Here is a 26,871-nt window from a genome sequence, read left to right on the forward strand (position 1 = left end):
AAACCTCAAGTCTAAACCCTTAATTTTACAGATTCATAAAGTGAGATGCAAAAAAAAAATTATGTGACTGCCCAAGCTCACAATGATAGTGACTGGCAAAACCAGGTCTAAAACCCAACTGCTCTGATCCAGCACTCTTTCCAATGCACCATACTACAACTCCTCAGTATATTATTGGGAATAAATAAGCAACAAGATAATGACAATTACAGATCCTAGCTAGAGCATAAGATAATCAGAATTCTATAGCTTGTCTCAATCTCAATTCTATAGTAATATATAATATCAAAATTAAATAAATATTCACTATAATTCAACAACAATTAAGCACCTATTACATGCCACACTCATGCCACACAGAACAAAACAATTCTGACCTCAAGATTACATTCTACAACAGCATGCCCATAAGTACATAAATACCTAGGAGTTAGCTAGGTTTAATAGGAGATAAGTGCTGGACCTTAAGTCAGATGACCTGAGTTCAAATGCTGCTTCAATTACCAGCTATGTGACTCTGGTCAAGTCACTTAAATCCTCTGTCTCAATTTCATCCTCTAAAAATGAGGATAATAAAACCTACTTCCCAGGGCTTTTGTGAGGATAAAATTAGATGTTTGTAAAGTGCTTTATAAACCTTAAAGCACTATATAAATGCTAGCTATTATGAATATTAATAATGCTATGATTAATTATCACTGAAAAAACAAATTATGCAGAAACTAATTTCAAAAGACAACATGAATTAGAGGAGCGCTGAGTGAATCTTCAGGTGGGAAGTGACACCTGAGCTAGGTTTTGAAGAAAGTTAGAAATTCTAAGAGGCAGAAATACATTCCAAACCTCTGCAAAGGCTCAAAATCAAGAGATAAAATTTCAGGTACAAAGAACAGTTAGCACGCCAGTTTCACTGGAATATAGAGTGTAAGAAGAAGAGTAACATAAACCAGTAGTGGAAAGGTAGACAAGAGTCATATTGTAGAAGGTTTTAAACACAAAGCTGGCAATTTCTTTATTTTACCCTAGAAAGAACAGGGAGTTACACTAAAAAGACTTGAGTAGGAAGATGATATGGTAAAATTTGGGTTTTAGGAATATAAATTTGGCAAAAAAGGGGCCTGGCAGGAGGGAGATAAATTAAGAGGCTATTACAATAGTCTAGGCTAGAGGTGATGAATAAGACTAAAGACTATATGAAAGGAGAGAAGGGAAAAGATATGGAACATGTTATAGAAGTAGAAATGTCAACACCTGGCAAATAAATGGATATGGTGAATAATGTGAAGAGTTAAGGATAATTTCAGGTGGTGAACACTGATGAATGGAAGGTTAGTAAGGCCCTGAAAATAAAAGGGGATATAAGTCATCAAATATTGTTAAAACTAAGAGAATATTGACACGGCTTCAAAATAGAAACAAAGTTTTAAGGCATACCTCAAAATTTTCACTAACTTCTTGCATCATTTTCAGTTTTGTTTCATCCGCTATAAATAGCAAAATATATTCAAGTTATTGACATTTTTTTAAATCCTACAACTATTAGACTTATTATGAAAAAGAAGCAATCAGATCTTATCAGTTTGAATATCATGGCCCTATAAAAAAAGGCAAATAACTAGGTCCTTATCCTCATTCATACTCCAGTCATACATCCAGGCACAAGTGCGCGCACATACAGTCATTCATATACATTCATATTGCCTCTTTAGGGCTCCAACCAATAATATCCATCATTTTGCTTCTCAACAAAAAGAGGAAAGGAAATGTAAAGTGAGCTTTAATGCCATCATTTATCTGACTGTGAATTTCAATTTAATAATGGAGCAAATAAGTCATATAACTGTGCTTTCTGAAATAGCAAGGGGGAAAAAAATCAACTTACGTGTATTTACATCTGTAAGAGCAGCCACAAACTGAAGGTATTTTTTCATCAGAGTGGTTTGGTCAACCACTGTGGCCCCGGGTGTTGCAACAAATGCCATTTTTCTTTTGATTTAGTTTGTGTTTCTTAGAAGAATGGAGTCAGGGTCATTAGACTATCCAACCTATTTTTACAAAAAGGCATACATTATCTCAGTATTCCAGGACATATGCCTGTAAACTTCCTAGAGCTTAATTCTAAATGTTTATTTCAGATATTTCTGCCTATAAACCCAAATACAAAGCCAGTTAATCCATGAATTTAAAAAAAATTTTAAACTCTTACCTTCCCTCTTATAATCAAAACTGTATATTGGTCCCAAGGCAGAAGACTGGTAAGGGATAGGCAATATGAGTTAAGTGACTTGCCCAGTGTCACACAACTAGGAAGTATCTGAGACCAAATTTGAACCCAGGACCTCCCATTTCTAGGTTTATCTCTCAATTTACTGAGTCACCCAGCTGCCCCCTAATCCATTAATTTTTGAAAGGTTTTCTTTAGCCTAAATTCTCATATTCTGCTGCCCTTTAAACATATGCAACATGCAGTTTTTTTTTCTATTCAATGTCCAGACTTCTTCACTTTCAATGAAGATGAGACTTTCTCTGCTTCATGAGTAGAGAAACATCTTCCTAAGTTACAACACTCATTCTTCTAAATTTGCTAACTTTCAGGGGCCTCTCTCTTTTCCTTATCAGTCATGATGTACTTACAGAGCAAAGGAGCTCTCCTGACATGCTCCCTAGTAACCTCAAATTCACTCAGAGATGATGGAGACAATAACTTCACTAGTGTAGATCTGTTCTGGTCACAGAGACAGAACAGAACTCCCTCCCCTCCCCCCTCTCCCTGGTCACAAGAGTCCAGAGCCCCCAATCGCATCAAGGTTATTTAAAAAGCCCCAAATGCAGGATGCTATCACAGGCCTGGGATAAGTACCTTCCCTCCCTACCCCCAGGGCTTAGTCTCTTTAAATAAGGAGGGCCTGGTAGTGAGTCGTCAGTGGATGAGGCACTGGTTTCCAAGAGACCCAGACTTCTGGGGCTCCCCACAGAGCTCCTCCCCCTACCCCATCCATCACTCCTTTCTCCTTAACCCCCTCAACCTCCCAGCCTGGGTAGGGGTATGGAAGGGGGCCCCCGATAACTCTCAGAGAAGGGGTAGAGTGGGCATCAGTGATAGTCGGGGCTCCCGGCATCCACTTCCGGGTAGCTCCCCCTCAACCCAGTCCCCTCCCGGAAAACCTCCCAGCATCCTCCATCCCAGACCTCCCAGGTCCGGAGAAAGCCCCAGGCCCTCCAACTTGGCCCCCTCGCCTTCACCCCTGCCCCACCCCCATCCCCATCCTACAACGCCTGCGAGGCCGCCTCCGCTCCGGGTGGGGGCGCTGCTGCCGCTAACCTTCTCTAGACCGCGGACTAAGAGATCAGAGCTTCACGCAGGGAGTCAGGAATTCGAATCGGATCCCCCCTCCTCAGTGGGCCTGTCCACGCCGTTGGAAGAGGGGGGCGGGGTGTCACTTCTTCCCAACCCTAACCCGACCCCAAATACTCCTCAGGTTCCCTTCTTTGTTGCAGTGCAGAAGAGTTCACCGTTGCCCCGGCCGGTGCTACGGTAACCGCAGAGGGTCAATTCCAAAAGCCGCCTTGGCCTTTCCCTCGTTCCGCCCCCCCCCACTTTACCCTATCTAAGAGTAATATGTAGGTGGGAAGCCTCAGAATAGGCCTCCCGGCCCGGTCTCGGACGAAAGTGGGTAAGGAGGGCAGGAGAAGGGACTCAGGTGCGATGCCCCAGCACCCTTTTGCCCCAGCATCACCCTCAACTACGTCCGGGACTGGAAAGGCCTCCTGGCTCCCATGCACCGGGGCTTCAGGCGGACTCGCCTGCGCACGCGCTCAGGGAACCCAGCCTGCCGCAGAAAGCCCACCCGGGGAAGCACGCTCCCTTCCCCCAGCCCACCCCCCGCCGGGGAACGTTCGGAGGGAGCGCGGCTAGATGGAACGTTTGCTCACTCACCCAGAGAGGCTGCAGCTTTCCCTGCAGCAAGCAGGCCCATGGCTCCCTGAGCAAAGCTGCCGCCCGGCAGAATCTCCGCCCCCGCTTAAAGCGACAGGCTCTCCCCTGTGCTGCCCCCCGCGCGCTGGGCAGCCAATCAAAAATTTAGTCCACAGAAGCAGCACCAGTCAGGTGTCATCTATGAGTTACTGGGTGCGGCCTGGCCCAAAGCAGGGGGGAAAAGTACCCTTAGGGTAATAGACATCTCTTGGGAGCAGTGTAAGGCTTAAGCCTCTATGTCTGTAAGATGCTTAAGTATAGTCTCATCATGTTAAGCACCCAAGACTGAAGGGACTGGACTAAAAGTAATCATTGCAATAGCCTAGCAATTGTGTCCTGCCCATAGATACTAAGTATCTTGTTAGTGGTTTGTTTCCCTCCTCTGAGAACTGAACAGCCTTGCTAAAAGATAATTATTAGTAGGTTTCACTTCATCTCCTAAACCTTCTCAGTTTATTTTCTCACGCCTGGTGGGAGAATGAGAAGGCTGTAACAAACCCAAAGTGTGTGCATAGGACTGGAGACTCAAAGTTGGAAAGAAGGGAGACCTGAAAGATTAAATGATTTGGATTAAGTGATTGTTGACTTCTTGACTCTGAGAACCATAGCACTGCCCAAGGTCACATTCATTGTTTCCATGATGTTATCCATTCATCATTATTTTGCCTTCAATGTTTCCCAAAATCAGTAAATCCTGTCTTCTTATTAGGTAACCAAAATAAAGATTCAACTTCGGTATGTGACCTTCCAGGGACTGGTAGAAATTAATTTCTTTAGATATTAACTGATTTGATCTTGTTACTGTCCAAAGGACTCTCAAAAAGTCTTTTCCAGCACCAGAATTCCAAAGCTTCAGTTCTTCAGTAATCAGTTTTTCTTCTAGTCCAGCTCTCACAGCAGTACATTGCTACTGGAAAAACCATAGCTTTGATTTTTATATTATTATTATTATTTTGACCTCTGTGGTCAAAGAGATGTCGTTGCTTTTTAGTATATTGTCCAGATTTGTCATAACTTTCCTCCCAAGAAGCAAACTTTTAATCTTATGGCTGCAGTCACTGTCTGCAATGATCTTTGAGCCAAGGTTATAAAATGTAACACTGCTTGTGTTTCTTCACCCTCCATTTGCCAGGAAGTAATAGAATCAGTTACCAAGATCTTGGAGTTTCTGTTTGTTTATATTTCTGGTTTGTTTTGTTGTTTTGTTAAGTTTAAAGCCAGTTTTCCTAGTTTCCTCTCTGATCCTCATCAAGAGACTTCTTAATTCTTCTTCACTTTCTGTCATTAGAGTGCTATCATCCATATGTTTGAGACTGTCAATATTTCTTAATTCATTCTTTTGATTCATTCAACCTGGCATTTTACATATAAGTTCTATGATGACAAATATATAAGGTGACAATATACAGCTGCCATGTACTCCTTCCCCAATGTTAAACCAATCAGTTGTTCCATGATCAGTTCTAACTGTTATTTCTTGGCCTGCATATCTCAGGAGACAGGTAAAATAATCTGGTTCTCCCATCTCTTTGAGGACTTGACACATTTTTATGTGATCCACACATCATTTAATGTAGTCAATGAAGCAAAAGCAGACTTTTTCCTGGAACTCTCTTGCTTTCTCCATAATTCAACAAATGTTGGCAACTTGGTCTCTAGTTTAGTCAACCTTTTAAAAAACCAGCCTGCTCTTCTGGTATATGAACTGAGGTTCATATATTGCTAGAGCCTAGCTTGTAGAATCTTAAGTATAACCTTGCTGGCTTCTGAAATTATTGCAAATATTCAGCAATTTGAACATTCTTTGACATTTTCCTTCTTTAGAATTGGCATTTAAACTGATCTTTTCCAATCTAGTGACCACTGCCAAGTTTTTCAAATTTGCTGATATACTGAAGTACTTTAACAACATCATCTTTTAGGATTTTAAATAGCTTAGCTAGAATTCTGCCATGTCCACTAGCCTTATTGTTAGCAGTGCTTCCTAAACCCCACTTGACTTCATTCTCCAGAATCTATGACTTTAGATCAGTAGCCACACCATTTTGCTTATCCAGTGATGTTACTATCTTTCTTGTATAATTCTTTTGTATTTTCTTGCCACCTTTTCTCAATCTCTTCTATTTATGTTAAATCCTTACTAAATCCATATTAGTCTTTTATCATACCTATTTTTGCAAGAAATGTTCCCTTGATATTTCTAATTTTCTTGAAGAGATCTCTTATGCTTCCCATTCCAGTGCTTTCTTCTATTTTTTTGCATTGCCCATTTAAGAAAAACCTTATCTCTCCTTGTTATTCTCTGAAGTTCTGCATTCAGGTGAGTATATCTTTCCCCTTCTCCTTTATCTTTCATTTTCCTTCTTCCCACAGCAATTTGTAAAGCTTCTATCAGGCATCCCATTTTGCTCTTTTGCTCTTTTTTTCTTTAGAATTTGTTTTTGTTTTTTGCCTCCTATACAATATTGTGAACCTCTACTCATAATTCTAAAGACATTTTATCTTCCAATTCTGACTCCTTAAATTTATTCATCACTTATTCCTAATAAGGGATGTTATTTAGGTCAGACCTCTATGGTCTGACGGTTTTTACTACTTTCTTCAATTTAAGTCTGAATTTTTGTAATAAGCAGCTTCAGGTCTTATTTTAGCTGATTGCATAGAGCTTCTCCACCTTTGGCTGCAAAGTACATATCAATCTGATTTCAATATTGACCATCTGGTGTTGTCCATGTGTAAAGTTTCCTTTGGGGTTTTTAAAAAAGAAAGTTTACTATTGATGTGGCCTGAAATGTCCCACAAACCTTGCCAAGCAGCTATAAACAATCAAATGAGCATAAAAATAACAACTGTTTGATTAGAATGGGACTTATGTGAGCTGCTTAGACTCACAAATATGAGAAAACTCCTCACATCAGTTATTAGACATAACCTAGGTCAGTGATGTCAAACCCTTTAGAGACTGAGTACCCAAACTTCAACTCTCACACCGCATATGAGCCCTCTGCTTTACTCCAGACAGGGGAGGGAGGAAGCGCTCCCATTGGTCTGCTGGGCAGAGGGGTGGGTGATAGGAGCAAAGTTCTTAGGTTCACGTGGAAAGGGGGAGGGCAGCAGCCCCCTCTGGAACTTGTGCCATATATTTGTCAGCTGTGAATTTTAAAACTACTCCACCCTACTCAGACCATACTTTAGAAGATTTGATTTAGCTATTTCCTGATTTGTAACAATGGAGATATTTGGTCTAACAGAATCAGGTCTTGGGAACTCTACATTGCTCCACCCTACTTAGTTTAACAAGGTCAGGAATGTCTGCACCCATACTCAAGGATTAAGTATCTGAGAAGATGGCCTTCAACTGACATGTGCAGAAACAGCTGACAGACCCCTGGGCTCTCTTAAGTCAAGCTAAGCTATTATTGGCACAGATGAAACGCAGGAAAGTGCCGTAAAACTGTCTATATAAGATATGTCACTTCCTTTCTTCACTCTCTTTCCCCGGAGAGGCGACTCTGGCTGGTAGCGGGTAGTGTGCTAAGCATTCCAACATCTTGGCCTGGTGGAAGCTATTTGTCTGAATTTTGTTGGTGAGTTTGCCCTTGAGCTGATTCAGGTTCAGGCATCTTGGCTGAGCCCTCTTGGAGTTCATGCTGATTCCTTCCTCCTTTACTCTCCAAAAACCTTGCCTTCCTAGAGCCTCTGGTCTTCCTCCTGGCACAAGCCAGGCAAGAGAAATCCTACACCCTTTCCTTCTTCCTTCTTCTTAATTTCTTTCCACTGTATCAATCAAATCACCATAAATTTCCAGCTGACTTGGGTATTTTTTTTTTATATTTGGGATATCCATGGAGACCAAATAATTAATATAGTTTAGGTCACAACGGTGAAATTATCCTTTACACAACATGGACCTACATCATTAGTTGGGGGTATCTCTAGGTGGCAAGTACAGATGGTTCAGTTTCCCACTCACACAGGACTAGATTAGAATAATGCTCAACTTCCTCACTCATTACCTTCCTTAGAATCTTCACAGAAAAAAGAAAAACTTGACCTAAAGATGCCCCAGGTTATTTAACATATCATTAGCATCCTATTAACATTACAATTTGTTACCCTAAGTGGGAAAACAGTGAATCATGGGTAAAGCCACACATACCAAAGTGGACCATGGGTAAATTGACTTCAGTTCCTTGGAAATACAGGGCAACAACTACCCAAACAAATGACTCCTTCCTTAGTAACTAATGAAGATAAAAAAAAGCATTCCCAAGAGCCCCCACCCACTTTGCTTACCCCTTTTACTTTTTGCAGACCATCTTTACCTTGACTTGCCACACCTCCTTACCTGCTTACCTTCCTTACTATACTAGATAGCTAACTGTCTGTAACCACTCAGTTACTCTATTTTCTTATAACAGATCTTGTTTCCTTGCAGTGGAGTCAATTTGACCACAATCAGCCTTGCCCATATCACGATGACCAATGAGTCATCTTGACAAAACTTTCTTAGTCTCTGTCTTGCACATTGTACTGTAAGGATAATTTTACGTTGTGATTTAAATCTAAATTAATTTGGTTGCCAGGGAAAATCCCAAATAATAAAATACCCAAGTCAGCTGGAAATTATGGTGATTTAAATTAATATAAAGAGAAGGAATTAAGGAGAAGAGAGAGAGAAGACAGAGTTAATTTAAACTGCTTTGGCTCAGGCTGAGCCAGGCAGGAGTTAAAGGCCTTGGCCAAAGTGGCCTCCCTGAGCCCAAGGGAAAGGAAGTTAGTCTTACCCAAGTCACCAGGAGACTGTCTCAAGGAAGTTGTCTGAGGGAGCTCCTCCAGGCTGAGTTCCTCACCTGAACTCAACTGTATGTCTGAAATTCTGAATGTCCCAATCTGAACTTTTCATCCTCTTTTATAGACCTTTCACTCTTGTGTCTCCTCCTCTAAATTTTCACATCTACCAATCACAGCAGATGCTTTTCTCCAGGACTGCCCATTCTTTAGCTCTCACCTTCTTTGGTTAGATTATATCTTTTGACCTATTTCACACTTCTTTGTTAAGCTCACCTTTTGTGAGTTACTTGACCTTTTTGTGATTAATTTAACCTTTATAGGTACTTAACATCTTTTTCTATTAGATCTAAAAATAGACTTAGTTTAAGTTCTAGCTTCACTATAAGGTGAGAACTAAGAACCTTCATTGTTCAATCAGGAGATTACAATTTTATATTCCCCTAAAGTAGGTCTAAGTAGGGTGGAGTAATGTAAAGTACTGCAAGACATTCCTGATTCTGTTAAAGAAAGTGTCTTCATTGTTACAATCAGGAAATAACTAAATCAAATCTTCTAAAGTACAGTCTGAGTAGGGTGGAGTAGTTTTAAAATTCACAGTACTCAAAGACCAAATTTGCCTGTTATTCCAATAATCATTTTGGGGGGACAGGAGAGTGGCAAACTGGGTTAAGTGATTTGCCCAGGATCATACAACTAGTAGTTGTCTAAGGCTATATTTGAACTCAGGTCTTCTTGATGCTAGGCCCAATAGTCTATCTACTGTGTCACTTCACCTCCAATTATCTTTTGATTTCTTACTTTGCCATTCCAATCCCTTATAATGAATGTGGCCTCTCTCTCTCTCTCTCTCTCTCTCTCTCTCTCTCTCTCTCTCTCTCTCTCTCTCTGTCGTGTTATTTCTAGATGTAATAGATCTTCATAGAACTGATCAACTTTGGCTTCAGCATAGATTTGTATCACTGTTGTTAACTTGAGAAAAACACAGAACTACTAAAGTAGTAAAAAAAAAACCCAAATCTTTAATTAGGAAAGGAATAGGTCCAATGATCATAGAACCCAGCATCAGAAACTATCAGGGCCTATATGCTGGGGCTCCAGGAAGGTATCCCTGGGAGAAGGCACCTCACAAGATGATTTCTCAGAAGAATAATAGAATTTGGGGAACTTATATACCTTTTGGGGAACCAAGGGACAGGGAAGTATGATTGATTGACATTACCATGACTAAAAGGAAATGAGAGGTCCAAACTACACAGATAGCCTACAAACAGGCTTGAGAAAGAAACCCTAGCTAGAGGCTGGTGTATCAGGAACTGCCAGATTTACAACAGATACTAAAAGGATGGTCCCTGCATAGGTATTGGTCTTCCTGGGAACTAATGGGAGAAACTTCTAAGACATTTGCTTACATCTGCTAGCCCCACCTAAACTGGGATTATCAAATACTTAAAGATCTATTGTTCAGTCTGAAACTGGTGAGTCCAAGACCTCCCTGGAGGCAAACGAATTCTCATAGGATGGGGCAAACTTGGGGTCTCCAGATTTCAAGTTGACACTGTTATGTTATACAGTTTGCCTTGGATGCAAACAGATATAATTCTGGCATTTTTTTAATGTATCATAGATATTTAATGAATACTACAACAATATCAGTTTATTTTTTTTTTACTTTTTAAACATTATTTTATTTGGTCATTTCCAAACATTATTCATTGGAAACAAAGATCATTTTCTTTTCCTCCCCCCACCCCCCTCCCACCACTTCTCCCATAGCGGTGCACAATTCCACTGGCTTTCACATGTGTTCTTGGTTCGAACCCATTTCCATGTTGTTGGTATTTGCACTAGAGTGTTCATTTAGAGTCTCTCTTCAGTCATTTCCTCTCAGCCCCTGTAGTCAAGCAGTTGCTTTTCATCGGTGTTTTTACTTCCACAGTTTATCCTCTGCTTGTGGATAGTGTTTTTTAGATCCCTGCAGATTGTTCAGAGACATTGCATTGTCCCTAGTGGAGGAGTCCATTACGTTCAATTATACCACAGTGTATCAGTCTCTGTGTACAATGTTTTCCTGGTTCTGCTCCTTTCGCTCTACATCACTTCCTGGAGGTTGTTCCAGTCTCCATGGAATTCCTCCACTTTATTATTCCTTTTAGCACAATAGTATTCCATCACCAACATATATCACAATTTGTTCAGCCATTCCCCAATTGAAAGGCATCCCCTCATTTTCCAATTTTTGGCCATCACAAAGAGCACAGCTATGAATATTCTTGTACAAGTCTTTTTCCTTATTATCTCTTTGGGGTACAAACCCAGCAGTGCTATGGCTGGATCAAAGGGCAGACAGTCTTTTATCACCCTTTGGGCATAGTTACAAATTGCCCTCCAGAATGGTTGGATCAATTCACAACTCCACCAGCAATGAATTAATGTCCCTACTTTGCCACATCCCCTCCAGCATTCATTACTTTCCATAGCTGTCATGTTAACCAATCTGCTAGGTGTGAGGTGATACCTCAGAGTTGTTTTGATTTGCATCTCTCTCATTATAAGAGATGTAGAACATTTTTTCATGTGCTTATTAATAGTTTGGATTTCTTTGGCTGAGAACTGCCTGTTCATGTCCCTTGCCCATTTATCAATTGGAGAATGGCTTGATTTTTTGTACAATTGATTTAGCTCTTTGTAAATTTGAGTAATTAAACCTTTGTCAGAGGTTTTTATGAAGACTGCTTCCCAATTTGTTGCTTTCCTTCTGATTTTATCTGGCATTTTTGAGATCATATCCCAGTATCTTTTTATTGACTATGAGAACTACTCCCTTTCTTCTTCTTTTGCCCATAATAGTATATGTAATTATCACCTGAATTAAATTCACCCATTCCTGTCCACCTTCATTCACTGATACCAACTGTTTAAACTTTCTATCTCCTGTTTGACCACATCCACCTTGCCTTGGTTCATAAATCATATAGCCTAGGTTCCTGTGAAATATTGATCTTTATTACATGAGATATTCCTTTCAGATATTCAGATATTCCAGCTGAGCTTCCTTTCACTTTGGTCAATACACTCCATTAGTTCTGGAATGACTTGTGGCTGTCCTCCACTCTTCACCAGTAGCATTTTGGAAACCTTATCACTGGAGGCATTCTGTTTCCTCTCTCATATCTTTTATTATTTTATACTGTTCATAGGGTTTTCTTGGCAAAAAACACTGGATTGTTTTGTCATTTCCTTCTCCAGTGGATCACCTTTTGTCAGAACTCTTGACTATGATTTGTCTGTCTGGGGCAATTGTACATGGCAGAGCTCATAGCATCATTGAGTTATGCAGGCCCCTCCATCCTAATAAGGCAGTGATCCAGGAGAAGATTTAGATTAATCCTACAAAATCTAGAATTGCCTGTGTTCCCAATTGTAGACAAACATCTATGTATTAATTTGTTTCATTCCATTTCACCAATTGTAAAAGCATTTGGATATCAGTGGGGTTCAACCCTGAACAAAATTATTTATGGATTTTTCACCAAGTACATCATAATACTCTGGTTATAATAATTAGCTCATTTTAAAACTACAGAACAACATATTCCCTCTTCTCTCTACCCCATCCTCCATTTGCTTTTCTTCTCTTGGGCTTTAGGGAGTTTATTTTAGATGAAATATTTTAAATTCAAATATAGTTGTTCCCAGTTGGGAAAAATTCCCAGGCAGAAGTTGGGTTTCCTGTCTAACCTTGCATTATTTAGAAAAATGGAAGAGAAAGAAGGAAAGAAAGAGAGAGGGAGGGAATAAAGGAAAGAAGGAAGGAGGAAGGAAAGAAAGAAGAGGGAAGGAAAGAAAAAAGGAAAAGACATGTATATGTTATATATACTTCCATATTTACATATGTGAAGTGTATTGTTTATAGGAAATGTATGTGTCCATATATAAGAAAGCATGTGTGTATGTAGACATATACATACATATACACATACGTACATAGGCAAGAGTATTGTACAGCTAAAAGGATTAAAGGATCATCAATGACAGAATACATAAATAAATGAAAAGGTGTTTTTAAACACTACCTGCCAAGCAAAATACAAATGCAAAGTCAAAAGCCTGGAAGGTTTTTAACCTCATTGAATTTATAGTCTAATGGTGATGGGGTAGGAGAAAGACAATACATAGAAGACCTCAGTGATTAGTATTTTAGTTTAGAAAATTCTAGGAATGGTCAGCTGAAACCTAGGGAAGTATACTGACTTATCCTTTAACAAATGACAGAGTTGATTTAATTATGGTTTTAGAATTGGAAAATGGGGGTGGGCAAGGTGGGGAGATAAGTCATGGTAAAAGAGTTCCAACTAGATGGCAGAAACAAGAAGAAAAGTGCAGCATCCCAGAGCCCTCCTGAATATGGAAGCAGTTATCATAGTCAGGACAGTGGGGACCCTAGGTTAGAACAAAAGATATATACTCATAAATTATACTTGCTGGATAATACAAAATCCACAAAGGATTTTGTCTTTTAAGTGTTTTAATAATTTATTTTGTTGTGGGAGAAATAAATATCTGTCAAAAACTGATATCCACTATTTTGTACATTGATGCTACTTTGTCTTTTCTAGAAAAAGTCCTATTAGTCTCTTTTAGGGGAGGTAGAAGTCATGAACCGTGTCTAAGGTTTAAAATATTTTTTTCCATAGACCTCTGGGGTGGTGGTGCTAAGGCAAAAGAGTCAGAGATTTCAAAGAAAAAAACAACCCAGAACCTGATGTCAAACCTTTGAGATCATGCTTTTCCAGGACTGAATCTGATTCTGGAAGGTGAATTCCCTTGAACCTTAGGTTTTAAGATAAATGTTTCAAAAGAGGTTCAGCAAAACTATCAAATTCTACTGTCATGTCAGCATATCTTCAATAAAGAGATACATTTTCTCAATTCTTCTCCTAAGCTAACCTTTAAATGACATATCATTTAATTTCTTTTTGTTGTTCATTCTGTTTACATTGTTGTAGCCACTATTTACAGATTTCTTGGTTCTCCTTACTTCACTCTGATTGGTTCATTTAGGTCTTCCAAATGGCAGCTAGGTGGTGCAAGTGAGCACTGAGCCTGAAGTGGGAAGAACCAAGATCACTGGCCTTAGAGATTATTAGCAAATCACTTAATTGCTATTTGCTTCATTTTCCTTAGCTGTAAAATGGGGATAATAATAGTATAGTTGTGAGGATCAAATGAGAGTAACTGTAAAGTGCTTAACACATATAGGTGCTTAATAACTGCTTGTTTCTTTCCATGTTTCTCTGAATTCTTTATAGTTTGATACATTTTAGAAGGCTTTTCAAAAAAGATTCAAGAGGCAGGTAAGTAGAACAGTGGATGGAGCTCTAAATCTAGGGAGGTTCTGGTTTTGAATGTGGCCTCAGACACTTTAGCTGGGCAAGAACCTAACTGCCTAGCTCTTTCTGCTCTTCTGCTTTAGAAATGGCACTTAGAATCAGTTTCTAAGACAGAAGGTAAATGTTTAAATAATAAGAGGATTCTGACTCATTCCACCACTATCACCCCAATACGATCTTAACCAGAAAACCAAAACACTCCATTGGCCTAACAAGTTAAGGCTAACTTGGGTTTTGTTTTGTAACTATGTGGCTTCTGAATTACATGCATACGTACATAAAGCAGTGTAGAGTCCTGAGGCAGACTTTATTATAAAGTGATTGGTCTAGACCAGGGTTCTACATCCTTTTTTGTTTTTTAATGTCATGGACCTTTTGGCAGTCCATTGTAAAGACCCCTTCTCAGAATGATCTAAAATTCATCAAATACATAGGATTATAAGGAAATAAAATTATAATGAAATGTAGTTAGGAAGGCATCAATCAAATTAATTTGGCAGCAGTCATGGGCCTTTTTGGCAATCTAGTATAGTATATGGACCCTTTTTTGATAGTCTTTAAATGTCTAAAATAATAATAATAACAATAATATCTAACACCTATAGCACTTACTATGTGCCAGAAATTGTGCTATTTACTATTATCATTTGATCCTTACAACAATCAATTTTCTTTTTTTTTGTATTTTTTTCAGCAATGCATTGTTCCCCCCACCTCTCCAATTACATGTAAAAATTTTTAGTATTCACTTTCTAATATTTTGAGTTCCAAATTTTCTCCCTCCTTTCTTCTCATCCCTCTCCCTGAGATAGTAAGCAATTTGAGATTGGTTATATAAGTGCTATCATATAAAACACATTTCCATATTCATCACAAACCACCTATTTTATAGACAAACAAACTGAGGCAAACAGAGGTTGACTGACCCTGGGGTCATACTTGAACTAAGGTATTTGGTTCTGTTTTGGGATTATAAAGAAAATCAACTATATTGAAATATAGACAGGAAGACTTCAATCATTTGCTCTTGTAGCAGGTCTAATAACTACAGTAATTTCTAAATATGCATGATCCATTTTTTATCTTAATTTTTAATTTTTTACCATGGTTACATGATTCTTGTCTCTCTCCTCTCTTCTCTCCCCCCTCCAGAGTTGATAGGTAATTTCACTGGGTTACACATATATTATCTCTCAAATCCTATTTCCATATTATTCATTTCTTCTGATAGAGTAGTCTTTTAAAATTGAAACTCAGGAGGCAGCTTGGTAGTTCAGTGGATTGAAAGCCAGGCCTAGAGACTGGAGGTCCTAGGTTCAAATCTGACCTCAGAAATTTCCCAGCTGTGTGACCCTGGGTAAGTCACTTGTCCCCCATTACCTAGCCCATACCACTCTTCTGCCTTGGAACCAATACATAGTATTGATTCCAAGATGGAAGGTAAGGGTTTAAAAAAACATTGAAGCCCCAAATCATATATCCCTATAAACAAGTGATATCATATGATTTTCTTCTGCGTTTCACCTCCCACAGTTCTTTTCCTCAATGTGAACAGCATTCTTTCTCATAAGTCCCTCAGAATAATTCTAGATTATTGCATTGCTATTAGTAGCAAAGTCAATCACCTTTGATCATCCTACAATGTTTCAGTTACCATATTTAATGTTCTCCTGGTTCTGCTCATTTCACTCCACATCAGTTCATGGAGGTCTTTCCAGTTCATATAGAAATCAATCAATTCATAATTCCTTATAGCTCAATAGTATTCCATCACCAGCACATACCTCAGTCTGTTCAGCCGTTCCCCAATTGAGGGACACCCCCTCAGTTTTTCGCCAAGCATGGTTCATATTTTGCAATACCTGTAACGACTGTGATTTAAAATATATGTGGTTTTTAAGGGTGGCAAAGTCAAAAGTATTGCTAACACAACTGTGACTTGTTGCCTACATTCCTAACTGAAGGAAATGCTACGTCTCGGCTAGAGGTTATTGAAAATTAAGATGATGTCATTTTCCCCCATCCAAGTTCAGAGAGTCTACGGAGCTCCGGTTCAGAACCTTGGAATTAGACCACCTCGAAGGTCCTTCCCAACTTTAAATCTGTTATAGGATGACTTGCAGTTCCCGGCGTTTCCAGGCTTTGGAAGACTTTGCTCCTCCCTCTTCCCCCTACCCCCAATTAGAAATGACTGGTGGAGGAGGGGAGCCTCCCACCAAAGTAGGACAAGTGTGTGGAGAGCTGAAAGCAACGTCGCGGCTCCAGCTGGGCTCTAGGTGGCAGCAAGAGCTCCATCGGGCTAGGCTGCACGCCCATCATCCCGGAGCAAGGGACAGGCACTGAACCAAAAGGAAGGTGATGAAACCTAGGACTCGGAGCTGAAGGGGCAGCCCCAGCAGCAGGTTTGCCTCCTCTGGTTTCGCCGTCGCTCGGAGCACGGACTTGCAAATGGCTCTGGCGGTGCTCGTCCCCTGGAGCCGTATCCTCGTGGTTGCTAGCTTCCTCCTTGTGTCCCAAGGCAGGTCATCAGCAGGTAAGCTTGCTTACGACCTCCGCGCACTCCGCCGAGTTGTGCTGGTTAAAATACAGCTCATTCTTGCGGGTTGCTGGGCAGGAAATGCTATTGGCATTTACACGCTCATGGTCTCCCTCGTGACACTGAGCTTTTTTTTCTTCACCTTCTTAGAGTATGACTGGGAGGTCACGTCATTATTATGGTTATTTCTGCGCGTTTGCCCAAACCTTTTCTTCTCTGGAGTCCAGAATTGACTTCATTCCATCTCCGCATTCTCTCTCTCTTTCCGTCTATTTTCTCCCTTCTTCTCTCTCCATCCTCCTCTTCCTTCTCTTCTTCTTTTTTTTAATAGCTAGATATCCTTTGAAGAATATGGGGTGCGGGGAGGGGAGGATTCCCTAGGACTTGGCCAGCCAGGGAACGGAGGCCAGGAGACTGAGCAAACATTCTAGAAGTCTACACAGGCTACTGGAAGGGTGGTTGTAGCCCTACTCAGTCTAGAAGGAAGCAATGGTAATTCTTTTTTTGGGTTAGTCTCCACCTCACATTGCCCACCAAGCCTACTTGGGGATTTGGAGAAGTCACAGCCATTGCGCCCTGGGCCCTTTGTGAGATTACACCAGGAGTTAAAATTCTTGCAGCCTTCCTCCCCTCCCCCCTTCTTTTGTTACTGTTTGGGGGATTCATGGCAAAGAACAAATCCTCTGTGGGTGGGCAGGGTGGTCTAGTTCATAGATTGCTAAATATCTTGTGCTTGGTTTGGAACAGGCAATCTCTGGCCACCATGCCTATTCCTGAAGGCTCCAATGTTCTTCCTCTCACTTCTCTACCTCTACCTCTACCTCTCTTTCTCTTCTCTCTTCTTCCCTCTCCTCTCTTCTCCTCTCTCCTCTGTCTTTCTGTCTCTCTGTCTCTCTCTGTCTCTGTCTCTCTGTCTCTCTCTCTCTTCCCTTTCCTTACACCTTAGAATCAATACTGTGTATTGGTTCTAAGGCAGAAGAGCAGTAAGGGCTAGGAAGTGGGGGTTAAGTGACTTGCCCAGGGTCACACAGCTAGGAAGTATCTGAAGTCAGATTTGGACCTAGGACCTCCTGTCTCTGGGCCTGACTCTCCATCCATTGAATCACCCAGCTGCCCCCTCATCTATATCTCTTTGGAAGCCCTAGCTCCCCTCAAAGATCAGCTCAGTTGTTTCAAGAGGCATTTTCTATTTCCCATTTCCCATTTGTAGATGTCCAATATTAATTATATGTAAATTGTAATAATAATAATAATAATTGCTTACTATAGGCTAGGCATTCTGTTAAATAGCAAACTATTCTGACTATTATTAATTATCACACACACACACACACACACACACACACACACACACTACAATGAAAGCTTCTTGAGGGCAGCCACTATTGCACTTTCTATTTCTAGCATAGAGCTTTGTACATAGTAGGTGCTTAATAAATGCAAATAAATTTACACATAAGTTTTCTGAATTTATATGATTCATATTGTCTCCCTCCTTTCTTCCCTCCCCCCTCCCAGAGTTGATAGACAATTCAATCTGGGTTGTACATGCATTAATAAATGCATATTGACTGATTAATTGCCAGCCAAGTGGTGCCAGTGAATAGATTGCCAGGTCTGGAGTCAGGAAGACTCCTTTTCCTGAATTCAACTCTGACCTCAGACACTTACTAAGTCTGTGTGACTGTGGACAAGTCATGTAACCCTGTTTGCCTCAGTTCCTCATCTGTCAAATGTGATGAAGAAGAAAACAAAAAATCATTCCAGGATCTATGCCAAAAACACTTTGAAGGGGGTCACAAAGAGTCAGACACAAGTGAAAACAACTTCTTTTCCTTCTTGGTAGTAGTTTTCATGAATTAGCTATCCAAGATCTAACTCTGAAATGGGTCCCTAATAGCTGAGGCTGTCATCACAGACAGTCCAAAATGAAGGGAAATTGATCACAATGGGCCCATTTTCCTTCTAATTCTTACCACATTCATGATTGGAAAGGGTACTAGTCCAGGCTCATTACTGGCAGCCTGGGAAAAGTATACCTTACCATTTTGATATTTCTTGTTTGGCACCTTCTAACACATGACTCTTTGGGCTATTAATTGGCAGGTCATCAGCACTCCCTAGATCATACATTTTTTTTTAAAAACCCTTACTTTCTGCCTTAGTAACAACTCCTAAGCCAGAAGGGCAAAGGTTAGACAAACAAGGTTAAAATGACTTGCCCAGGGTCACAATGCTAGGAAGTATGTGAATCCAAATTTGAACCCAGGTCCTTCCAACTCCAGGCCTGGTGCTCTATCCTCTGGGCTACCCTGAGATCATGACATTTTTAAGCCAGTTTCATTAGTGCCATAATTTTTTATCTTTCTCCCCTTGAGTAAAACATTTCTTTTTAAACCACATTTTGCACTATGAACAAAGTTTAAGGGGAAGGAGACCTATAGTAAGAGGAAATCTGCTACTTTTTGAGGCAGCCCATTCTGTTCCCATGGTCATGTGACCAGATTCAAAGTCAAAACTAGTCAGGCCAAGAGCTCTGACATTTGTATATGCTGTATTTATTTATTTATTTTGATGGAACCTGTGATTTTATTGGTGTAGAAAGTTTCTAGTGAGAAATTCCTTCTACCAGTGCTATTCAGCAAATGTTCTGGTTATTTATAGTCTTTGAATATTGCCCAGGACTCTAAGGGGCTATATATATAGTGCTGTAAAAATTATCAGGAACACTGCCTATGGCCCAACAGCCTCTATGTGTCAGACTGAATTTGAATCTATGTCTACATGACTTGAGCTCAGATAATTCTTTACCTACTATGTTACACAACTTCTCTTCATATAATGCACATATAATTCTTTAGAGCTTACAAAGTACTTTCCTAACATCAACCCAATGAAGCACCTAATAGAAGCAATATTTGTTTTACAGATAGGTAAACTGAGGAGAGAGACAGGCAGACAGGAGAGAGAGAGAGATAGACAGATAGACACACACACACACACACACACACACACACACAGAGAGAGAGAGAGAGAGAGAGAGAGAGAGAGAGAGAGAGAGAGAGAGAGGGGACATTAAAAAAGCCAGTTCAGAGTCTAGGGCTAAATAATACATAGCTGATAGAGTGGATAGAGTGCCAGGTCTGGAGTGAGGAAGACTCATCTTTCTGAATTCAAATCTGGCTTCAGACACTTACTAGCTGTGTGATCATGAGCAAGTCATTTAACACTGTTGGCTTCAGTTTCCTCATCTATAAAATCAATTGGATAAAGAAATGGCAAACCTCTCCTGTATCTTTGCCAAGAAAATTCCAAATGAGGTTACTAAGAGTCACACATGACTGGAAAACAACTGAACAACAGCAAAAAGTATGATAATTTAAATATATATGTATTCAAACACATCTATATATTTATATACACTTATATAATTTTAAATGAATTAGGAATTAAAGCTCACAGACCTTTAGCCTCCCTTTTTTTCTTTTTAAAAGAATTTAGAGTCTTGATCTGATTTTTTTTTTTGGAAGAATGTAAAATAAGGCATGTATCTCCAAAAGAAATCTGCTTTTAAGGGTCCAAAGCTTAGACCCTCATCTCCCTGAGATGTCTGGGTTCATTTCATTTGATAATTTACACAGAAATGAAGTTTCTTTTTCTTTAGATCTTACTCAAAACTCCTAACTTAGAAAGTGATATTCTAAAAGTTCGTAAGTTGATTGTTTTCAACTTGGAATATCCATTTTCTCTTAGAAATAAGGTCAGTAATAGTGGTTAGATTTGTAGTTTACCAAAAGATCCCAAACTATTTCCTTAATAATATAGCTGAATATAGGAGTGTAGTAGGAAGAGTAGGAGAATTACATTTAGAAGATCAAGTACTATCTTCTATATCAGTAATGACAATCTTTTAGAGATGGAGTGCTGGGCCCCATCCCCCACCCTATGCCCTAGACCAAGTGCTGTGACTGCCCCCCAGAGACCTTGTGGCATGCCCCTCCCCCTGCAAGTGCCAGGCATCCCCTACTCCCCCTTTACCCCACATAGGGGAGGGAGAAAGTGCTCCCACTGAGCTGCTAGACAGAAGGGTGGGTGAAGTGAAGAATGCCCTAAACATGTGTAGAAAGGGGGAGGGAAGTGGTCCAAGGACTTCACTCCCCTGTAGCTCAGACACTTGTGAGCCACCCACCTTACCCCTTGCAAGCTCCCATTAGGCTGCTGGGCAGAGGGGTGGGTGATGTGAGAAATGTCTTCAGGCCTGGTGGAGAGGGGGGAGGAGAGCAGCTCCACCTGAGTCCCTCCTGCCTTTCTAGTAACAAACTCTGGGGAGGGTGGCCACATGCCCACAGAGAACACTCTTTGTGCCATCTTTGGCACCCATGCCAGAAGCTCGCCATCACTGTTCTATATGAAGTATTTTTTTAATTGCCTCCAGCTCCTAGGACCTTCCTAAAACCACCTTGTATCTATTTTTTTTTTAATCTTTACCTTCTGTTTTAGAATAGATATCATGTATCAATTCTAAGGCAGACGAAGGATAGGGGCTAGGCAATTGGCATTAAGTGATTTGCCCAGGGTCACACGACTATGGAAATATCTGAGATCATATTTGAACCCAGGATCTCCTGTCTCCAAGCCTACTTTGTATCTATTTTTAATATATTTGTAGGAGAGTCTTTGCCAAGAAAACCCCTAAATAGGGTCACAAAGAATCAAAAGACAACTGAAACAACAGAGCAACAATTCTCTCCATGGTATATGGTACATGGAATTTTTCTTTCAAGTGATAAAGAAAATAATGTGACTTTGCACATTGTACCCTGAGTCTAGGAACCCTTGAAAATGTCAACAAAAAAGGACGTGGCCAGGGCTGAGGGAATAAAGACTCACAGAGTTCAGCTGGAGAATATTCGGCAAGCAGGTAGATGGCTCAACCTATCTGTATTCTTGGGAAAGCATTCTTTTTTTCTTGGCTGTGATCATTATTATGATATAATATATAATACAATATGTAATGGCAATCATTAGTCTCTTAAAAAGCTGTACAGTAAAGAAGAAAGAAAGAGGGAGGAATTGATTAAGCAACTACTTTCTGAATTTTGCTTCAGAAAAAAGCTCAAAGTGACCTTGTATCTCCTTGTGATCATGGGTCCGAGCATTTATGAACTGAAGTATTTTCACATGTGGAGAAAGACTATGTAAGAGGCTATTGAAGTAGTCCAGGGCCATCCATTACACCTAGACTAGACAGCAATGAATGGGCTAATCTTGATCAGTATTTTGTCCAGCTGTAGCAAGACCCTTCTCGGAATGCAGCTTTCCCTAGGAGATGCTGAGGGCATTCTCTGCATTGTATTCATCCTTCAGAGGCCTGCAGCAAATTCCATAGTCCCCAGGGTTTCATTTGGTGGTTGATTATAGTGTGGATACACAATGTCACTTTACAGATCATTAGGATGCCTGTTGATATGTTGATAAATGGAACTTCCAAAAGGTAGATCTCTCTATGTTTTTCTTCTGTCGTTTTTTCCTTGTCACTATTTATTCTCCGGGGGGGAAAAGAACAAGATGGGTAATTGTGAATAGCTTTGGAGAGACCCGTTAGGAAAAAAAATGTACTTTTGTCACTACTTATCCAATTTTGCTCTCACTGTCATATGAAACAACTGTTTTTGAGTAACTCTGTCCAAAGAATAAGAGTATGAAGAACACTGACCTGAGGGTCAGGAATTAGCCTTAGCTCTGGGATTAGCTAGCATTATGACTTTAGGAAAGTCCTATTCTCTGGACTTCTTTGTTTTTAGAAATCTCTTTTTTTAAAGGGTCAATTATGTGATGATGAGTTCTATTCTACTCATTTCCTAACTCTTTCTTCTCCATAAAAACTTCACTGTCCTGGTTCCCACTTATTAAGAACTCTGCTTTCTTTGCTGAGTGATCTAACCAAATAACCTGATATTCACCTGTCTACTCAGGTGTGATGGCAGTTCATATCTTAAGACATAATTACTTCCAGGTAACACATTCATTTTGACAAAGGATTTCAGATTTAAATAACTTCAATAAGTATTTATTGAACATCTACTCTTTGTCAGGTACATGCCTGCTAAGTGATGGAAATACCAAGTCAAAAATAAAACTCCATCTAGGCACATAACCTAAACACAGATAAATACAATAATTTCTTTTTATTATAAAGATCTTATTTTTATTTATTACATGTAATAACAATTTCTATATAGGTTTTATGAAGTTACATGATACATATATGTCTCTATCCCTCTATCCCTTCCCCCTTCCAGGAGCTGATAAGCAATTTGATCAGGGTTATACATATATTATAATGCAAAACATTTCCATATTGTTCATTTTTGTAAGGGAATAATCATATAAAGCCAAAATTCAGATTCCAACAATTCTTTCTCTGGAGGTTGATAACTGCCACAGGCAGGGTCTAGCCTCATTTGCAACTCCAGGATTTCCCAACTGGTGGCAAATGATCAGTCAAAATAAATAACAAATGGAAGGCAGCTTAATTATTATGGCCATGGGACTGCTTTGCATCTGATAAATGCTCTGCCATTCCCATGCTTGGCTTTTATTTTATACCCATTTTCTTGGCATACAGATTACATTACCTAACACACATGTTCAAAGAGAGGTAATTGGAAAAGTGATACATTAACTTTTAACAAATTACTTGATTAACACTCTATATTTTTGTATTGTGATTACAGGCAGTATACAAGATAAATGATTTTGTCACAGGTGGCTTAACTTTCTCGTTACACTGTGAGAAGTTTTGAGCTTACAAACAAGAAAAATTACTTATTGCTTTTAATAAAATGGAATAATTAATCAGCAATTCTTAAAAGACAATTCAATAATCCTATCATTGAGGTTGAGGGGTACTGGGAACATAATTCAAATTTAGACTGGTGGCTTCTAGGGAGTTTCTGAGTTACTGATTTGTGTAATCAAGTCACTGAGGCATACTGAAGCTTGATATAATTATTGTATGAGCTTCTATTTGTGTGCTGGCTTCATGAGAATAGGTTTCTGTGAGTGGGAAAGTTTTGGGCTTGGCCTGTAGCTGCGATTTTGCTGGGAATTATGTACCTAAGTAAAAGTTAACCCATGATAGTCTTTTGGGATTGCGTTTGAGGGTCTGATCTTTTGGTGTTGTTTTGGTGAATAAGGGTACATGTGTTTTGCTTTTGCATTATTTCTTTTGAGACTAGGGGGAATAATAATCATGTCAATTCATAGGTAAGGGGCATTGATGAAAGAGGTCATGTAAAGGAGGACTGGATGGGCAATCACATCTCACCAAGGACCACTCTGTGGCATTCCCAGTCTCCCACATGTGACTCTGTCAAGGCATTGTGGCCTGATGTTATCCCAGCAGATGACATTCTTTGTCATAAGTCTTTAAAAAATGTCCTGGATCATTGTATTGCTGAGAGTAGCTAAGTCTTTCACAGTTGATCATTCCATAATATTGCTGTTACTGTGTACAATGCTCTCCTGGTTCTACTCATTTCACTCTGCATCAGTTCATGTAGATCTTTCCAACTCTTTCTGAAATCATCCTGTTCATCATTTCTTGTAGCACAAATAATTAAACACAATAATTTCTGAAGGAAAAGAGAACTAATAACTTGGGATCAGAAAAGGTTTCCATCAGGAGGTGATACCAGAACTGAGGTTTAAAAGAAGCTTGATGTTCTTGTAGCAGAGGAGAGGAATGAGTGCATACTAGGCTTGAGGCACAATCTATGCAAAGGTTCTGAGAAGAGATGGACTGTGAATCTCAGAAAATATCTTGGCTAGTAGGTTTGTTGGTAGGAATGTGGAATACATAAAGTAAAATCATATTAAATAAATTCAGAAAGATAGATAGGGCCCATATTGTAACTTTTAAATGCTAAGCAAAGGAGTTTGTATTGGTAACTAGTGGAGCTATGTATCTAGAGTAAAGAAGCCCTGAGTTTAAATGCAGACTCAATCATTTGCTAGCTGTGTGGCCCTAGGCAAGTCATTTAACCTCTGATTGTCTCAATTTCCTAATCTGTAAAATGGAGATAATAATAATAGCACCTACCTCTCAGGACTATTGTGAGAATCAATTGAAATAATTTGTAAAGCACTTTGCAAAACTTCAAGTACTATATTAATTCTAATTTTTATTTTAATCAAAAGAATTGACTAAATGACACTGATTTTTGAGCAGGGGAGTGACCTAGACCTGTGTTTGGGCAATATTAATTAAACTGAAGAGTAGGAACAGATTGGAGAGGGGAAAGAATAGATACAGAAAGGAAAATGTTGAAATAGTCCAGAGAATGGGTCATGAGGACTTGAAGAAGGGTAGGGGTAGGGGCAGAATGAATGAAGAGAAGAAAAGAGAGATGTTAGAGGAGGTAGAACTGACAAATATTAGGATATGGGGAATGGAGAAGAGGAAAGAGTCAAGGATGTTTCCCAGGGTACCAAACTGGGAGATATATGTTGCTTAGAGCAAATGGAAAGTTTAGAGGGGGGATGAGTTTATAAGGGAAGATAAGGAATTTTATTTTGGACATGTTGATTTTGAGATGTCAATGGGGTATCCTGGTTCAAAATGGCTTATAGACTGTTGGCAAGAAACTAAAAGCCAAGAGGGTGCCTTAGATTTCTTTTTATGTTATTGGGGAATGATATAACAAATTGTGGTATAAGAATAAGAAGAGGAATTTTTTTTTTAATAGCCTCTGTGAGGAGCATGATAAAGCATCAATTGGGGAAGAAATTTTTTTAATTGTCTCAAAGCAGTGAAGGGTAAGTTGAGATTAGATGATATAAAATTTTACTGGACCTAGTCAGCAACACAGAATGATGTAGTCCTTGAGTTGGAGGGAAAAAGGTAGTTGTGATAGGGATAACTCAGGTTGGGGTTTGGCACATTTGTAAATATATGGTAAGATCTAAGACATGACTACTCCTGTGTGTGCCTGAGGTAAGAAAGAAAACAAAGAACTTAAAGTTGAGGAAGTTAATGACCTGTGAGGGTAGAGTCAAGGAGCCCAAGACAGACATTTCATCATTTTCTACCTGTATGCAGGATTTCACCCCTGAGCCAGGGTACTCACCCTCCCACTACCTTTTTCATATTCTTTTTTTATATGTTGCCTTTCTTCCCCTACATTGTGACCTTCTCAAGGGCAGGAATTACCGTTTTTCTTTTTCTTTTTTCCTTTTAAACATTCCCTCACTCCATTCCTATTTTCAGTTTCATCTCTGTTGAATTTAATATCTTTCTATCCCAAACTCTGTATGTGTGTGTGTACATATGTGTTTGAAGTATATGTGTTCAACTTACCATTGTTTATTTCAGATAGAGTGAGGTTTGTGATGTGCTCCATTTCCTCTAAACCCTTCTACCATTTGTGTCTTGACTTTTTTTCTGGAATGCTAAATTGTGAAAAATATTAAGTTCCTATCTCTTCTTCCCTCTTATCTGTCCTAATGTAGTCCTTCTCTTTCTCTTTTCTTTTTTCCTTTTTAATTTTTCTTTTCTTTCTTAAAACCACCCCTCCCCCCAACAACCAAACCAAACAAAACAGAAGAAAGCCATATTCAAGCTCTGCATTTATCTTTTTTTTACTCCCTCTAGGATCCTTGGGCACAATGGGATCTTGGAGAATAACTTGTCTCTTCTCTGTTAGAATATAAACATGACCATCATTTTACCCTTACTAGTTGCTTGACTATATTTGTCATTCTAGATTTTTCTTCTTTTCTGTTTTCGAGTTTCAAAGATCATCCCTAGCTCCAGTTTTTTCATCAAGAATACTTAAAAGTATTGTACTTAAAGAAATAATGAACTGGAAGAATTCCATGTGAACTGGGATGACCTCCAGGAATTGATGCAGAGTGAAAGGAGCAGAACCAGGAGAACATTATACACAGACAGATACACTGTGGTAAAATTGAATGTAATGGACTTCTCCATTAGTGGCAATGCAGTGATCCTGAACAACTTGGAGGAATCTATGAGAAAGAACACTATCCACATTCAGAGGGAAAACTGGGAGTAGAAACACAGAAGAAAAACAATTGCTTTATTACATGAGTCAAGGGGATATGACTGGGGATGTAGACTCTAAATGATCATCCTAGTGCAAACATCAGCA

General features: G+C 39.5%; 2 protein-coding genes and 1 non-coding gene across 15 annotated transcripts in view; 1 reads left to right on the plus strand and 2 right to left on the minus strand.

Moving 5' to 3' along the window:
* The window catches only part of TRRAP (transformation/transcription domain associated protein), a 186,172-nt gene extending 181,916 nt beyond the window's left edge, over positions 1-4,256 (minus strand). For 7 of the 11 annotated variants that reach the window (XM_007498285.3, XM_007498284.3, XM_056806503.1 and 4 more), the window contains exons 1-3: positions 3,938-4,256; positions 1,883-2,045; positions 1,435-1,484 (exon numbers count right to left, since the gene is read on the minus strand). In XM_007498285.3, coding sequence (XP_007498347.1) covers positions 1,435-1,484; positions 1,883-1,982 — 150 coding nt within the window. In that variant the 5' untranslated portion in view covers positions 1,983-2,045; positions 3,938-4,256. Of the gene's footprint in view, positions 1-1,434; positions 1,485-1,882; positions 2,046-3,322; positions 3,884-3,937 lie in introns of those variants that run through there. The other 4 variants (XM_056806504.1, XM_056806501.1, XM_056806506.1 and 1 more) reach the window with 3 other exon arrangements.
* On the minus strand, positions 1,559-1,745 carry LOC130455703 (small nucleolar RNA ZL1). Its single transcript, XR_008913802.1, has one exon. It is a non-coding gene; the product is annotated as a small nucleolar RNA ZL1 (small nucleolar RNA).
* A 12,102-nt stretch (positions 4,257-16,358) lies between the features above and the next one.
* The window catches only part of TMEM130 (transmembrane protein 130), a 43,256-nt gene continuing 32,743 nt past the window's right edge, over positions 16,359-26,871 (plus strand). Inside the window, exon 1 of one of the 3 annotated variants that reach the window (XM_007498277.3) lies at positions 16,359-16,693. In XM_007498277.3, the coding sequence (XP_007498339.2) occupies positions 16,609-16,693 (85 nt within the window). In that variant the 5' untranslated portion in view covers positions 16,359-16,608. Of the gene's footprint in view, positions 16,694-21,316; positions 21,618-26,871 lie in introns of those variants that run through there. The other 2 variants (XM_007498279.3, XM_056806507.1) reach the window with 2 other exon arrangements.

This window comes from Monodelphis domestica, chromosome 7, assembly GCF_027887165.1.
Source record: "Monodelphis domestica isolate mMonDom1 chromosome 7, mMonDom1.pri, whole genome shotgun sequence".
Taxonomy (NCBI): Eukaryota; Metazoa; Chordata; class Mammalia; order Didelphimorphia; family Didelphidae; genus Monodelphis; species Monodelphis domestica.